Here is a 16,322-nt window from a genome sequence, read left to right as displayed (position 1 = left end):
TTCCACATGATTGTATGTCAGTGTGTGATGCCTTCAGTCTCCGAAGGTATGAAATGAAAGGGATGGAATTCTGAAATCCTAAACCCTTCCTCCGAATCACTTGTGAGTCCTTCCTTTACAAGGAAGTGCCAGATCAAACAAATGACCCTCACTGCTTGATGATTTTGATGGCAATTATTAAAATATTTTTTTAAATCCCTGTTCAAGAATTCAAGATTTTTTTTCAAGCAGAAGGAAGCTGGTGAGATTTTCTTGGTTCCTTTCCCCAATTCTCTTACTCACTGAGATCAATAATGTATTATACCATGCCACTGCCCGTATGACGAACGAAACTGAAAAATAAATGTAACATGTTAGTCATTCTTCTACGGTTAGTCCAACTGTCATTCAGTGAGCTCCAATTACGTGTGGAGCTTTCCTTAACTATTTCCTTCTTAGATACACACGAATATCCCACTTGTACCAAGAGAGAACCTAGAGAGTTGGAAGTCAGAAAACCGGGGGAACGGTACTGAGCCCTCTGCAACACAACCGATGAATAAAGGAATAAAGAATGAACAAAAGAATTTTAAAAGATAAAAAAAGAAAAAGAAAGGTAAGCTTCAAGAAGAAATTAAGAATTCACTATTTAAGTCCCCACCAACAGGCTGTTCCTGTTTGGCAGTACAAGGCTTAAAAACCAAAGGTAATATTGGGGTACCTGAGGGGCTCAACTGGTTAAGTGTCCAACTCCTGGTTTCAGCTCAGGTCATCATCTCAGGGTAGTGAGCTCAGCATGGAGTCTGTTTGTGAGATTCTCACTTTCCCTCTCTCTCTCTCTGCCCCTCCACCATGCACCCCACCCCCATGCTCTCTAAAATAAATAAATCTTAAAAAACAAAAACACCAAAGGCAGTGTGTTCTGAATCATCATTTTGCCAAGAAAAAAAATCTAGAGATCCTCCACCAACAGTATGACCACAGGTCAATAAAGAATAGAAATGGTTGAAATTATACACCACTCTCCCTAGCCTGGGGCTGCCAGGGGGCCAACTGCCATTCTGCAACCTTCGTACTTCCCTGTGTACCTCTCTCTAAACAGAACAGCAGGGTGATGTGGGGGGACTGTCTTACTACCATTGACTGGGGGGCTTCAACAAGAGACATTTATTTTTCTCACAGTTCTGGAGGCCAGAAGTCTAAAATCAAGGTGCCAGCATGGTCAGTTTCTGGTTAGAGCTCTCTTCCTGGCTCGGAGACAGCCACCTGACCTTCTTGCTGGACCCTCACATGGAGGGGAGGGAGGGGGGGGAGAGAGAGAGAGAGAGGCAGAGAGAGAAAGCTCCCTGGTACCTCTCCTTACGAGGGCACTAATCCATCATGAAGGTCCATCCTCATCATCTGACCCAAACTTAAATATCTCCCAAAGGCCCCATTTCCAAATATCATCACACTGGGGGTTAGGGCTACAATATATGAACTTGGGGGGGCATAATTCAGTCTCTAGCATAGACCTTCTTCAAATTAACTCAATGCTGCTACAATCCTTGAACAAACACTCAGCACCTAACACCTGCAGATGCTGTGCCGGGCAGGAAAGCAAAAAAATGAATGGGCTTCAAACCCTGCTTTCACCATTTATCTGTGAAATAATAATTTTTTTAAAAAAGCATGGCACAAAAACATTGTGGTCGTGTAGCTCATCTGAGCAGAAGGATTCTTCAGTCAGTCAAGGTTTACCGACGCTCTTTCTGTGAAGTAAGATGTTCCAGCATACATCCACAGGAAAACATAAACAAAAAATGTTAACCATGGCTTCTGTCTCTCATACGTGCAGATGACACTCTTAAGGTGACCCCCACGATCCTCACCTCCTGGTGGGTCCATAACCTTGTACAATCCTCTCTGAGTATGGGAGGGACCTCTGACTTGCTTCTAACCTGTAGGATATAGCAAAGATGACAGATGTGCATGATTACATCACAAAAGACTTTGTATCTGCCTTACTCTCTTTTGTTGGCTAAGAGAAAGTGAGCAGCCACGTGGGGTAACCTCACATGACAAGGAAATGTGGGCAGCCTCAAGGAGCAGAGGGAGACCCTAGGCAGCAAGCAAACAAGGCCCTCAGGGTTACCACTACAAGGAATGAATTCCACCAACAACCTGAATAAGCTTGGTAGCGTATCCTTCCCCAGACAAGCATTCACATGAAGTCTCCAGTCCTAGGCAACATCTTGACAGCAGCTGTGCAAAGGACCCAGCTAGGCTATGCCCAAACTCTGGACCCACAGGAATTGTGGGATAATAAACAGGCTTATTTTAAGGCCACAAAAATATTGTTTGTGGTCATACTGTTATACAGCAATAGATAACTGACACAAGACAATTTTCTTGAATTTTCTTGAATGTACCATTTGAAGTGTTTTAAAATTCTTTTCCCTCACAAATCAACAATTGTCTGGGATTGTGTGGGAGTGGAAGTGGGGATGTTCAAGGAAAAGAACAGGAAGGAGCCTGCAATAAATGCCTAGAATTGTCTAATTACAGAGCTATTTATAATCAGAATGATAGCATTCTGTCCATGGAGGACACTAAAATTCATAAAGGTTCAGTGACATATCCAAGGATACGCAGTACATTCATCACAAAGCTGGAAGCCAACTTCCTGTAACAAGGCCTCTCCACCCAAAACAACTTGTCTCAACTCTCGATGAAAATACTCAGAATGTACCACGTATACTTCTTCCTAGGTTTAGGATGGCAAACCCAACCAAGTAGTTCCTCTTCAGGGAAGACTCTGCAGCACCTCAGTGAACAGGTATGCATGCTGTGCATGTAAACAAATGGGAGGAATTTGTCTTGATTCATAGATAAGACAAGCTTGTTTTGCTGTCCTTTTTTTCTTCCCCTCAAAATAGAAAATAGGGTAAGAACTGCCGTCTTTTTTTTTAAGATTTTATTTATTTATTTGACAGAGAGAGTGGCAGGCAGAGGGAGAGTGAGAAGCAGGCCCCCCACCCAGCAAGGAGCCTGACGTGGGGCTCGATCCCAGGACGCTGGGATCACGACCCAAGCAAAAGGCAGACGCCCAACCGACTGAGCCACTCAGGCGCCCTAAGAACTACACTCTTGAGAATTCTAGGTAATTTGGGTTTTACTCCATGCCTTGCAGTCTTACTACTCCAAAATGGGGTAAGGGGAAAAAAAACTAAATGAACAAAGCCATTTAACCTAAAAATGTATCCACTTTTAAATCTCCCTGGAATTTAATCCTCCCCAGAGAATCTTGGAATGTCAGCGTTAGAAGAGGCTGTGCTACTTCTGGTCCAACCCCCTCAGTGATTACAAGGCAAAGAAACTTGCCCAAGTCACAAAAGAAAACGAACTAGGAGAGCAAGTCAGGCTGACTTCCAGTCTCATCGTTTCCACTGCCCCAAACCACATACGGCTACAAATACTTTAACAGAAAATGTCATCAATCAACACCCTGACCTTGGGCATCACACATAACCACCAGTTGGGGAACAGAGTACAAATTGAACTTATTCTTACAACAGTCCAGGTGAAACACAGGACATAAGAGGAAGGTCCTGCAAAAAACTGGCGACTACAAAATGCTCACGTGAAATGAAAACGCTTCACGGTGTAGAACTGCTGCGCTCCTACAAAAATGTAATCGCCTTCTTGAGACTTAAGTCACGTGTCGCATTCCGGGGGGGGGGGGAACTATGGAAAGGAGCCATACTCTAAGTGACACTACCACCTGCTCAACCTATGATTTGTATAAAAGCCTGTTTTTATTTACTGAATTCTTTCACAGCCTTTCCCCAAGTCTAAGCAAAACAGCTGAGATGCAGAGTCAAATGTGGTACATGCTGTGCCTGCAGGCCCTGGGCACAGAGAGACAATGAGGACCCTGCTATGTCCTCAAGTCATTCACATACAAGGCAGATTGTGATAAAGCCCATGATGGGTGTAAGCAAGGCTCTGAGGGGATTACAGATGATGCAATCAATTCTGGAACCGGGAAAGCATCAAGAAGCCTAGTCAGTTGAGTCTGGATGTGTAAGTAGAATTTTGTCTGGGAGATCTAGAGGGGTTCCAGTTAATTTGGTTTTGGCTTATTGTATAAACAGCAGCTCTGTTTTAAATTTGGGGGAAAATACCATTCCTTCCTCTGTCCTATTTCTGCTCATTACTCATTTGCGTACATTATTGCTATCATCTGTTTACACGTCTGTCTGTCTCTACTGGACAGCCAGCTCCCAAAGGAGCGGACACAGATTCCTTTCATCATTATTCCCTGCAGTAGCAGACAGGGCAGCCCCTGACACAAGTTAAAACTTCACCATTCAACTTCCACAACTGTAAAATAGCCACTAGGTCACTTGTAACTTCCTTTAATCTCTCTATCACCTAACCTTCAATCTCCAATGAAGCACAGACAGTCATTTTTAAAAACAGAAGGAAAAAAACCACAACAGGTCTACCACGATTTCACACAGGGCTGCCAGAAGCAGTGCTTAACATGCTTGCTCCATCAGGGCTGAATTATTCTTAGCCAATGTTGCTGCTACTATTTATTCCATATTACTATTCCCTAACCCAACTTTGCTCTTTCACTGGTCAGAGTTCTGCAGGCTATTAACAACTATTCCACGGGGGGAAGTGGAAAGGATAGGATTCCGAGTTCAAATAAATTTGGGAAATGCTGGGTCAAATAAAGTTACTTTAAGGCAGACATCTCATTGCTTTCAATATGCTAATATGAAACTGAATTTCCAAGAAAGAAATGTAGTATTTATGGATTTTTCATTTAGCCTCGGCATAGTTTGGTCTCATTCTTCTATGGAAGGTAAGGAACTTACTGAGAAATTTATTCCAGTTAACAGCATTCAAAAGTTGAACAGAACAATAAATCTCAGTGGGACATCTTCAGCAAATACAAGCAAGACTGACAAGTGGATTCGTTGTTTCATTCATAAAACCAATATTTACTGAGCCCTGCACTATAAAAGACAGACAAAGGCCCTGCACTCACAAGAGCTTAAATCCAGCGGCAGGGAAGAATGCCCTCCACCCCCAGCCTGGGAGATAAAGAACCCTTTCCGGTCTCCTCAGGCTGGACACTATTTCTTTTATAGCCCCGAGCACCTGGTGTGTGTTCTGTGAATAACTGCTAGCAGCCTGATCACAGTAAAGTCTATAGACATTTTCCAAATTCCCATGAAAACCAATCAAAACAGCAATAAAAATGGACCGCTAGAAATCCATGTTTGGTTATTTGATCATGTGGATAAGCTTCTATAAAGGTACTAATTTTCACAGAATGATTATGCAAGACCTGGAAAGGTACCTTAGAAATCATTCATTTAAACCCCCTTGAATTGCCTAAAAGGAAACTGAGGCTGAGGTGTTGACCAAGATCATAATGTGAATCCAGGAATACAGATTAAGATGGAGAACCAATGACCCCCGGTTATGTAAGGCTGCAAGAGATGGGCCAAGACAGCAAGGCGCTGCTGTGACCATCTGCCATCTGGGCTTCTCTGTGTCCAGAATCAATAGTGTTATGAAATGACAATTTCCCGTCTGTCTTTTCACTGTTTTCTTTAAAAGGTAAGAAGCCGCTTCATCAGAGACAATTCTCTAAGCACTGTCACAACACAGCTTTCATTTCCGTCACAGCCTGAGCCGCCCTCCCTCAAAGAAGCATGGAATGACCCGGACCACCAGGAAAAACGAGCAGCAGGGTAGCATTTGGGGGCCCTTGGGCACAACAACAGGTTTCAAGCCAACAAAACATCAAATAGTATGCTCTTTTAAAGAGAGATTATACTAGGGGCACCTGGCCGGCTCCATCGGTGGAGCGTGCGACTCTTGATCTTGGGGTTGTAAGTTCGAGCCCCACACCGGGTGTAGAGATTACTTAAAAATAAAAGCTTAGAAAAATTTTTAAAAAAAATAGAGATTAGACGAAATGCATCCACTGTGGTCAGAAAATGAAAAACACAGCAGACTGCGTGTTTCGTTCTAGGTTTGGCCCACAGCTCTCTCCCTAACCAGCTGAATGACCCTGGACCAGTGGCTAATTCTTTCCTCCATCTGTATAAGCAACAGTTGGACTAGATGTTATAATGGTCCCTTAGGGTCTCAAAGTCCGTGATGCTGGTGAACTTACACTACCCACAAACAACTTGCCATCCTTTTTTTGAGCTATAACCAGTTTTGTTCCTTTCTGAGTCGAGATCTGCTACATTTGCATCAAGTACTGAATGTTACAGGACATAAAATAGATAAGTACTCTCTAGGTACATTTTATTATACTTCCCTATCATTTAACATACAATAAAGAGATGTACTATGAAATATTATGGAACCTAAGAGTACAGTATCCCATGCTGGCCTAACTACCATGGTGTCTAATTTCCAGAACTTACAATTTTAATAAAACCCTGTAATAATTCACTAAGAAGGTGAAAAGGCTGTAGTCACAGGAAAAAATTAAAATACAGAAATGTTAAAACTTTTTTTAATTCCCCTTTCTCCTAGTTTGCCCTAAAACCAACTTCTGGGGCAGATTTTATCTGGCACTGGCAAAATGAAAAGTTCCAAGCAGAAACTGTATTCAGAAGCTGCTTTCCTGGGCAAACAAGGCACGTCTGCACCCCACCATGAATCAAAATACAGCCTGGCAAACCGACAGCACCTGGGCCTTGGGAGAAGACTTAACTTTACCTGCTTCAATTCTTGGCTAAATCCCTCATTTCCTGAGCAGGTGAGACCTTGCCTTGGATCTCCAGATAAGAGGTCAATTCAATGCATTTTGACATCCAGATGGCAATACTGCTTGGAGTAAATTAAAACGTCAACGGAGAATGAAATTTGAGAGATGAAATTATAAAAGAAAGAGAGAAAGGAAAACAGAAATATGAGTTAAGAGTGGGTTGAATTTTAACAAAAACTGCGGCTAATGCTACCAGAGAAGAAAAAGAGGGGTTTGGGAGGCTGCACTATGCATAAAATGAGAATTTTACTATTGATTTTAAATATAATCATACAAAGTACCACCTTGGGAAAAACACACAATCCTAGTACTATAAGAATCTAGGAAAGACACTGATGAGAGAACTCTAACTTCTGCTTGGATCGTTAACTTGCTCTTGAGCAAAATGTCAATCTTTCTCCTGCATATCTATTCTTTTATTCATTCCGTGAACAATGAGCACCTGATATTTATCTGACTGCATGTCCAACATTCAGACACTGCAAATACAGCAAATAAGATTCAACACCAACTCTTGAGAATTCTAGCCCAGCAGTTTAGACAAGTAAGGAGACTACAAAACAATGCAGCAGACACTCTAAAATTTAAACAAGGTGTTGTGATGGCTTCTCCAAGGGGAGATGGAGATGCCTTGCTCCTCTAGGCATGGACTTTGCCACCTCAAGAAGATAACATCTTTTTCATACACTGGGCATAGCTATCCCACTTTCTGTTTTGACTTTAGGACTAATTTCTTTAGATTGGTTCTTATTCATATGAAAAAAGTTGCTTCAGAATCTTCCCTGGGGAAAAACAAACCACTCTGTCTTAATGAAGCACTTTTTTTTTTTTTATTCTATACCTTTTCAAAACAAGATATAACACACCATCATTAAATTGAGCAAAACTCTATTGTAGTGTTTACGTAATGCTGGAAAAAGAAGATTTATAAGGCTGATATAAATTTTAGGAGCAAGAGCAAAGTTACTGATAAGGATTTAACTCATCTCTGAGTCAAGGTTTTCTATACTGTACTCTGTGTATCAAGAATAAACATAAAGCTCACTTTTACTGCAGGTCAATGTGAAAACTGGTACAACCTCTGAGAAGTACAATTTGGCAGTATACACCAAAAACTTTAAAAACATGCATGCCCCTATCCAAGTAACTCAATATCTAGTAATTTGTCTGTTGCTAATAATTAAAGAATTTAACAAAGATTTAGTAAGAAGAATATATGTAAAATGCTGGTTATATCATCAAAAAGCTGGAATGAGCTTAAGTGTCCAATAAAAAGAGACAGTTAATTATGTTTTGGTAAGCCCACAAAATGGACTGCTATGCAGCTATTTTAAATGTAGAACCATCTTTTATGAAATGTCAAGGTGTTTCCAACCTATTAAGTAGGAAAAAAGTAGAAGAGGCTTATATGGTGTGACCCCATTTTTATAAAAAATAAAAATAAAACATTTATGTACACAGATGCATGCATTCCCTTACATGGGGGAAAGTATAAAAAAGACAAATGCCAGGTTGTGAATGGTTTTCTCTTAGTAATAAGATTATCCATGATCTTATTTTCTTTCTTATCTATCTAAATCTTCCCATTTGTCTGCAATAAAATACGTGGCTTTTGTCATTTTCAAAGCTTTTTATATTAGAAAATTAAAATAAGCAAACAACATTTTAGTACCAAACTTGGTAGGAGGAAAAAAGAAAATGCAGCTGTCCATACCAAGGGAGAGCCCTTGTGTCCTGCCAAAGATAAATGTAAATTGTTTGGCTGTCGCTGCTACAACCAGTTCAATTAGCATCAAAACAAAGGCTCTTTAAAAGGCCACGCACACACTGTATGGGCCGAAGTCTAATTGAGCTAGTTGTAAATTAATTACCTAATGTTGTCAAAATGGGCAAAAAAAGCATTCATTCCCTCCATAGAGCGACCTGAAGCCGATCCTAAAGGTAAGTGAGAGACAAGTGTTGGTAGTGGCAAATGTTTAGTTCTGTAAAATACAGCTACAGAGGCTTTCCAAGACATTGCTGATTCATGGCAGGTTTCCTTGCCAAGGCTTGATTTGCTAACGTCCCATCCTCCTTCCCTAGTTTAAGTACCTCCTTTGGCAGAGAAAATGATGCATTTCTATTCTCTCTCCTCTTAATCCTTAAAACTTCAGTTCTGAGATGAACGAATCAGTGCCAAGTATCTGAAGGGACGGGACGCTGAAGTAGGGCCAGAACATTAATCCACAGTGCCCTCTGGTACTTCAGGGATGAAAAATTCATTTCAGCGTTCCTAGTAAGACTGGCCCCACATGCACAACTCTACCCCCTGCCTTCCTCCCTCACCGCCCCCCCCCAAAAAAAACCCTCATCTTACAAAATACCATTTACTCTAACAATGCATCGCCAGTCTAGGTCAACTGCAGCATGTAACTGGAGACCAAATTACTACTCTCAGCCATATTTGCAGCCATCACAAAATACCTTCCTAGCCTGGAAACTCGCTGTTTCTTTCAAGGAAAGAGGTGAGGGAGTCCTATGGTAAATAAAGCATGAATATCTTCCTTAAAGATGTCACTTAAGTGACTTGAAATGAAAACATGCATAACCCAAATGAGTAAACTCAATTCCCATTTTGATTTGCAAGCACACAGGAAATAAAGAATATGCCAAGACGCTGCTTTCGAATAACCTTACCTTTTCAGAGCTCAGACTGTGAGCAGAGACCTATATACCTGGAGAACTGGACAAACTTAGTTTCGTTCCAATTCAACACACATGATGACCATGAAATTAAGTGAACAGCACCTACAACTGAGTTTTTTAAAAAGAATAAGAATGTATAAGGAGCAGATCCGGACTTTGAACCATGGGTAGATTTACTCAGAACACTTTGCCTTGAAAATCATATAAACATAGTCTCTCTGGGATGGAGAGACCTCAAATGCACTAATTCCTGGTGTTAACCCCCATCACAATAACCCAGGTGAGTGGTAAATGTGTTTGAATGCCTTCAGCAACTGGAAATCAAGACCCTGAGAAAGCACTATTAGAAATCTATATTCTTTTTATATGGAATGCCTGACTGTGCCTCCAGTGTGAGCAGGAATGACCACCTGCATCAAAATCCCTCTTCTTGAAAAACCCTGCAAATACTTTAAGGTAGCCACCAAGTATCCCCTGAACCATCTCTTCTTCACGAGAAACATTCCCAGATCCACTTGTCACACAGGAGGGTTTGTGATGAACCCCTTCACAATTACGATCCCTCTCCCTCAAACCTAAAAATCCTAATTTTCAAGATAACTGATGATAGTAGTCCATTCATTAAAAGCCTCCAAAATTCCCTCCACCCCAATACAGCGGATAAAAGCGTATTTGATTAGGACAGGTTAAGGGTAACATCCATTTATCTATTAGCAGGTATCTTGTAGTGGTAAGTCTGTGGTGAGATCTCCTTTCCTTTTAAAATAAATAATAGGGGCACTTGGGTGGCTCAAGCCGTTAAGTTCTTGATTTCAGCTCAGGTCAAGAGATCGAGCCCCACATGGAGCCCCACATCGGGCTCTGTGCTGGGCGTGGAGCCCGCTTGTCTCTCTCTCTCTGCTCCTCTGACCCCCCAGCTCACTCTCTTTAATAAATAAAATCTTTAAAAAAATAGTAATAAAAGCTCTCAGGTCTCACTCCATCTAAACATTTGCCAAATGAAAATTAACTGTGTGTATATAAAATTGTTATTGGAATTCTAAATGCTTAACATCTGGAAGAACTACAGAATATAAGCTGGCTCAGCTCTATATGAACATTGAAAAAATAATAAGGGAATACAGCATAAGCCTAAGGGACAGACTTGCTAACCCATTTTTACATTCCTATCTTTCTAAGCATGGATCAAGTTCTTATTTCAGATTTAGTCTATTTTCTGGTCTTTTGGGGGTCTAGGACTCAAAGGTAATCAACACATCCTATTAATCAAATATTTACTACTATGTGCTCAGTATGGTAAATAATAGCAAGACTATAAAGACCTAGAACACATAATCACTGTCCAATAAGTTAAAATCTACTTAGATAAAATACTTCTTAAAAAATAATGAATGAAAGACAGTATATACAAAAGTTCAAAATAGGTGCTACAGACATTTGAACCACCAACAGTGACAATAATGCCCTCTAACTCCCTCCTGGCCCCAAAAGAATAATATCCAAATAAATGGACAAAGAATTTTACCCATTAATAACATTTAATTCCACTGACTGCCCTCTTCATCCAAATCTATCCAACCCTAAAATGTAGCATTACCAGAGCTGCAATATTTAAAGAATTTTTGTTCCCCAAAGAAACATATGAAGTCACAAGAAGAGAAGAGCAGAACCTTAATTAAAATTGAATTACAAAGTTATCCTTTGGGATAAGAATATTACACATAAGGGGTTGTAGTATTTTGCTAAGTAAACCTTCTACAGCAGTTCAAGATGGACTTCTCTAATATCTAATTCTGTTCTGTGATGAACAGTGTTACTTGGGGATTTTAGGAGCTAAGGAAGGATGAGCCAGCAATCTAGCTGGTAAAGTTATTTTGGAATTAAGCAATTCAATGGACATGCTGGGGATAGAATGCAACATAAATAAGTTAGTCTTCAGGTATATCCAGGGGGTGAAAGCTGTTATTGATAATTCAGCTAAGTATATATTATAAGAAAAGTGGGCAGGACCTTGACTATGTATCCTGGCTAAAAAGTTTCTTCATGAGACTGACCACTCCCAGTAAAGCAGCCCTTTAACATTAACTTTGAATCAGTTCACCAAAATAGCTATGTCCCATACCGCTTGGTCTTGTTCTGACCACGCCCCAGGTGTTACACCATGTTTTCTTCTCTTTAAATATTTTAATTGGGGCAGAAAACAGGTGCAATTCTCAAACTGCTATTGCCTCTCAAAAGGTCAAAAACATCATAGGTGGCATGAGAAACGGTGTCTTTTTCCACCATTTTCGGAACAGCTGTACAAGTGCTAGACCCGGATTCTTAACCTTTTATGGGTGACTGACCCCTTAGAGAGTCTGATGAAAGCTAGAAAAACGTGTGTACACAAAATCTCCTGCCCATGACTTTTGGGAAGTTTGTGAATCCTTTAAAGCCCCACCAAAAGTTAAAAAACTTCTAAGCCAGACCGTGAACCCAGCTGGCGGGGATGGGGGGAGGGGGGAGATTGTGCTTTAAATCTGGTTTCTATGCCCAGTTCTTATGAAAATCATTGCCCCATGAATAACTAATCGTCATCCACTCAAGACAGGGATAAATGGGTAAGAATAAATGGATGAATTTAAAGAAGAGTATCACAGTTCTCTATCTTAGTGGCTTCCAAATACGATTAATCAAAGATCAGGGTGCTCTTCAGAAATGAGAGATCCCTGGGTCTCACCCTCCAAAAGACTCAGATTCAGCAGCTCTCTCTGTAAGTGGTATTCAGAAATCTATGTTTTTATAAAGTTTCACGATGATTAGGAAACCACCATGTACCTTAACTTAGTGGAAGGAAAACTTTAATCTTTTCCCTAATATGTTATTTAAAAAGGATATATATATCCATGTGTTGCACAAACAGAAACAGAGAAAGGAAACTGTCCAAACTGCTCCAAGTGGGCCTGACAAGCTGTTAAGTGCCAAAGTTTACAATTCTGATACTTAAAAAAAAAAAAAAAAAGAACAAGAAAAATCTGATTAGTGTATTTGGTGGTTTGTTTGTTTTGTTTTCCCTGAAAGGTCATGCTGTGATTCACAACCAGAGAGAACTCCACATCGTTAGAAGCCCAGCTTTGTTAAACCTTCCTGACGAGTTTTGACACCACAGATTCAAACCACAAAAAAGGAATGAGTATGCTAATTTAGACGAAATTCTTGACCCGGATAAAATTCTGTTTTACCATAAAAGTATGTTCTTAACAGAAGAACATATGCCGACACTTTCAAGGGTGTAAATTATGCCCCATTTGTAAGACCTCGTGATTAAGAGACTAGGCTTAACCTACCTGATCAGGTGCCTCAATTTCCTCTTCCCTACAAAACTGAAAATTTAAAAATCCTGTTCCCTTTCTCATTCCCCTTTTCTACAGCTCAATGGGATCGTTCCTTCCTTCCTTCCTTCACACAATAAATGATGCTAGACCCCAGACTGTGTGCCAGATATCCTAGCCCCTCCCCCCATCACAGTACAAGGGGAAAACTGTAGACCGCAGGTCCCCTGCCCTCGTGTTGCTCACGGTCTATTGCCGATAGTTATTTTAGGAAATCACTTCATGAAAACAACAAACTCCTTACTATAGCCACTATATGTCATACAGACGACAACGTGATGAGTCAAAAGAAAGAATCAGGACTGACAGTTTCTATTGGGAAGTCAGGACACCTCACTGCGGTAAGATCTTCCACATCCCAGTAACAGGGCACGAGTGCTGGAGGGAACCAGGGCTCAGGGGAGTCAAGATAGAGTTGTAGCCCAGGCCCAGCTTCCTGTGTGACCCCTGGTTTGAACCAATTCATGAGAATCCACCTACCCTTGGTTTAGAGCTAAGTACTTTACATGCATTATCTTCAAAACAACCCTGAAGAGACGAAGAACCAGGATGCCGTGTTATAAATAATAAACATGCTAACACAAGTTAGGTAAGGTGGCATGTATTGTAAGTAGTGGGCCCAAGATACAGAAGTCTGTCTGAGTCCAAACTACACCAGAATTATGTAGACTCAAAGAACTGTACAGAGTCAAAGTTTCCTTCAAAAGCTAACGTCGTGCGAGTCCATGGAACAGAATATCGTCTCATTTTACAGGTCAGGAGGCCCAGAAGTGCCTCGCTTGGAGTAGTCCATCTTGTATAAAATTCATGTTCGGTCCCAACAAAGCTCGCCAAGACACTCCATCAGCTTCTCATATACTACACTTCCTTCTCTCCCTACAAAATGGAGATAATCTACCTTTCTCAAAGGGTTGTTATAAAACATACATCAAAATGAAATGGTTTCTATAAATTTAAGGCAAGGGGCGCCTGGGTGGCTCCGTTGGTTAAGCGACTGCCTTCGGCTCAGGTCATGATCCTGGAGTCCCGGGATCGAGTCCCGCATCGGGCTCCCTGCTCAGCGGGGGGTCTGCTTCTCCCTCTGACCCTCTTCCCTCTCGTGCTCTCTATCTCTCATTCTCTCTCTCTCAAATAAATAAAATCTTTAAAAAATAAAATAAAATGAATTCAAGGCAATGTTAAGAGTTCATGCCCGAGAACGACCGTGCCACCTCAGGCAGGTCACTGAGTAGTATCTCAGTGCCTCGCTCCCTCATCTGTAAAATGCGGACAGTAAGAGTGAGAACTTCAGTGCTACGACAATTAACGGTGCTTCGAACACAGTAAGTGCCCAACTAATATTCATTATCATCATTATAAACTTCCACAACATTCAACTGCCTGTGAGCGGCTACCTTAGGAATAAACAAGTTTCACTACTGCTAAAGACTACAGAAAACAGCTTGGTAATTTATTTACAACGTACTTGCTCACAAATGCAATTTTTTAAACTAAGAATTAAAGACAAAATTGAGGAAATTGAAGAGTTGCCTCTCTCTACTGGTCTAATTTACCCACAATAAACCCCGGCTCCAAGCATACCTCAATTAAAGGACAGTCACTAGCGGTGCCCTGCTCTCCACAGCCTTTCACACCTCCACAGGATGTGCATAAACAGTCTCCCTGCCTCAGAGGGCTGTTCTGAAAATAAACTGTTATAAATGCCCTTTGTAATCTTTTGACAATGGTGCTACATAAGCACACATTATTGTAGGCATTGTAAATTAAGTAAGTGGTTACACATGACAATACAAGAAATGCCTGAAACATCTTTCTGTTCCTCAGCATCCAATTAAATTGCCATTTCTCCTAAGAAAGAATTCTGTTGCATTATCCCATAAAAATGACACCAGCACTAACACTACCACCCCCCAAGATGTGCTGTACGTGGTCACAGCACCTAAGAACTCCTCTCATCCTCTCAACAACCCCGCATTACTATTTTTCCACTTCACAGATGAAGAGACTGAGGTAAAAGGACACGAACCTAATAAGCTGCAAAGCTGGGATGTGAACCAAGGGATGGAACTCCAGAGAACCTGCTGTAAATCTTCACAACACCATGACCTCTGAAAGCAAGATCGCTCTTGGTAACCACTTCCCCCTGCTCTTAATCCACAAGATACCGTGTTCTCCAAAAGTAAAGTCTCTCTTCATAACCACCACCCTGGCCCCACAGAATGTACCTGTGCCTATTAACACAACTGCTTGGACACTTCAGTAATGATAAAGCTTGTGGTTAACCGCTCTGGGAACCATGAGTCTCCAGGAGGACAGGGCCCCTTGCCTCCCCTGTATTTACATAACCCCATTCCTTGTAAACATAATGTTGGTGCTCAAGAAAGTGATGAATGAATTAATTAAATGAGTGTTACCAAAGAGCATCTTATCATTCAAAGAAACCAGACTCTTTTTACACTTTTTTATATTACACTTTAATATTAACCTGCGTTTAGGGGTTAATGTTTTGCTTTTGTTTTCTTTCTAAGCAAAACTAATCTTATTTTCTCTGCTCAGGCAATACATTTCATTAATTACTAATTCAACAGACCAAAGAAAAACAGGCTATTCAGCTGTCAGATCACACAAGACCTTTTTAATACTTCAGTCTCGTGGAAATTTTTTAAGCAGAATTTTTTTTTTCAATCCCATTTCTGTTTTAATGACTTAAAAAAGAAACTGCCCTTATGGGGTAAAGGAGCATATAAAAGGTAATAAACATTTAATGATCCAGTAATTGGTTATATCAGAGCAATCACTGTTCAGTAATTAACTTCTCTTTCGGTTTGTTCACTTGATTATTTTCAGCACCTTTGATAGGGCTGGAATTATCCATATTATTTATTTCATAAGCTAAAACCTTTTGGAGGATCCCAAAAACACAACAAGGTTTCCAATCACCCACCTTCATCTTGGGAACCTTCCAATGTGGCCTTTTAAGAAGCCAACTGATTTGCAAAACCAAGAGCAATCCAAGCCTTCAGTACGGAGTGGGCACGGAAGCAGCCGAAATGACACTACCGCTAAACTGTGGGGGCTGTGGACATGGCAGCAAGGAGGGGTTAAAGGAAAACACAACATAAAATTGGAGCTTAAAAGATAGCAAAAAATAATTAAATCACACCACCAGGAAAGAATACAGTGAACAGCTGGTATGTTGTTACTATGCAAAATTACAATTAAGCTCAGGTTAATGTCATTTCCAACTAATTACCCACAGTCAGTTGGAAGAGACACACTAGGAGATTTCACTACCTACTCGAATCAGTTCTCCCTATTTATGTGTGTCTGCCAGCCACACAGCGACAAGGTTCCTTGCCATTTTTTTAACGTCACAGCTACACAAGGGGTACCCATTTCACTTCGGTCAAAACGGTCACCTCTTAGCAGTAGACGTTAGGAGTTGCTAACATTTCAACACCTCCCTGTGGTCACACTTCTCTCCACATGACACTTCCTTC

General features: G+C 40.8%; 1 protein-coding gene and 1 long non-coding RNA gene across 6 annotated transcripts in view; one reads left to right on the top strand and one right to left on the bottom strand.

Annotated features, from left to right (window-relative positions):
- AUTS2 (activator of transcription and developmental regulator AUTS2) overlaps positions 1 to 16,322 on the bottom strand; it is a 1,158,197-nt gene that overhangs the window by 1,081,316 nt on the left and 60,559 nt on the right. The window contains exon 2 of one of the 4 annotated variants that reach the window (XM_073884253.1): positions 1,851 to 1,919. The exons of the other annotated variants lie outside the window; for them this stretch is intronic. Within the exon in view, the coding sequence (XP_073740354.1) occupies positions 1,851 to 1,919 (69 nt within the window). The remainder of the gene's footprint in view (positions 1 to 1,850; positions 1,920 to 16,322) is intronic. 4 annotated transcript variants of the gene reach the window in all.
- On the top strand, positions 2,013 to 14,926 carry LOC141371061 (uncharacterized). 2 transcript variants are annotated; one of them, XR_012375681.1, is made up of 4 exons: positions 2,013 to 2,155; positions 2,730 to 2,797; positions 2,955 to 3,121; positions 3,260 to 3,678. It is a non-coding gene; the product is annotated as an uncharacterized lncRNA (long non-coding RNA). The 2 variants fall into 2 exon arrangements; XR_012375680.1 differs by lacking the exons at positions 2,955 to 3,121; positions 3,260 to 3,678 and adding an exon at positions 14,819 to 14,926.

The sequence above is a fragment of the Callorhinus ursinus genome, unplaced genomic scaffold (genome assembly GCF_003265705.2).
Source record: "Callorhinus ursinus isolate GAN/ISIS: 27379988/994484 unplaced genomic scaffold, GSC_fseal_2.0 scaffold55, whole genome shotgun sequence".
NCBI classification, from domain to species: domain Eukaryota; kingdom Metazoa; phylum Chordata; class Mammalia; order Carnivora; family Otariidae; genus Callorhinus; species Callorhinus ursinus.
This window is presented reverse-complemented; position numbering and strand designations above follow the sequence as displayed.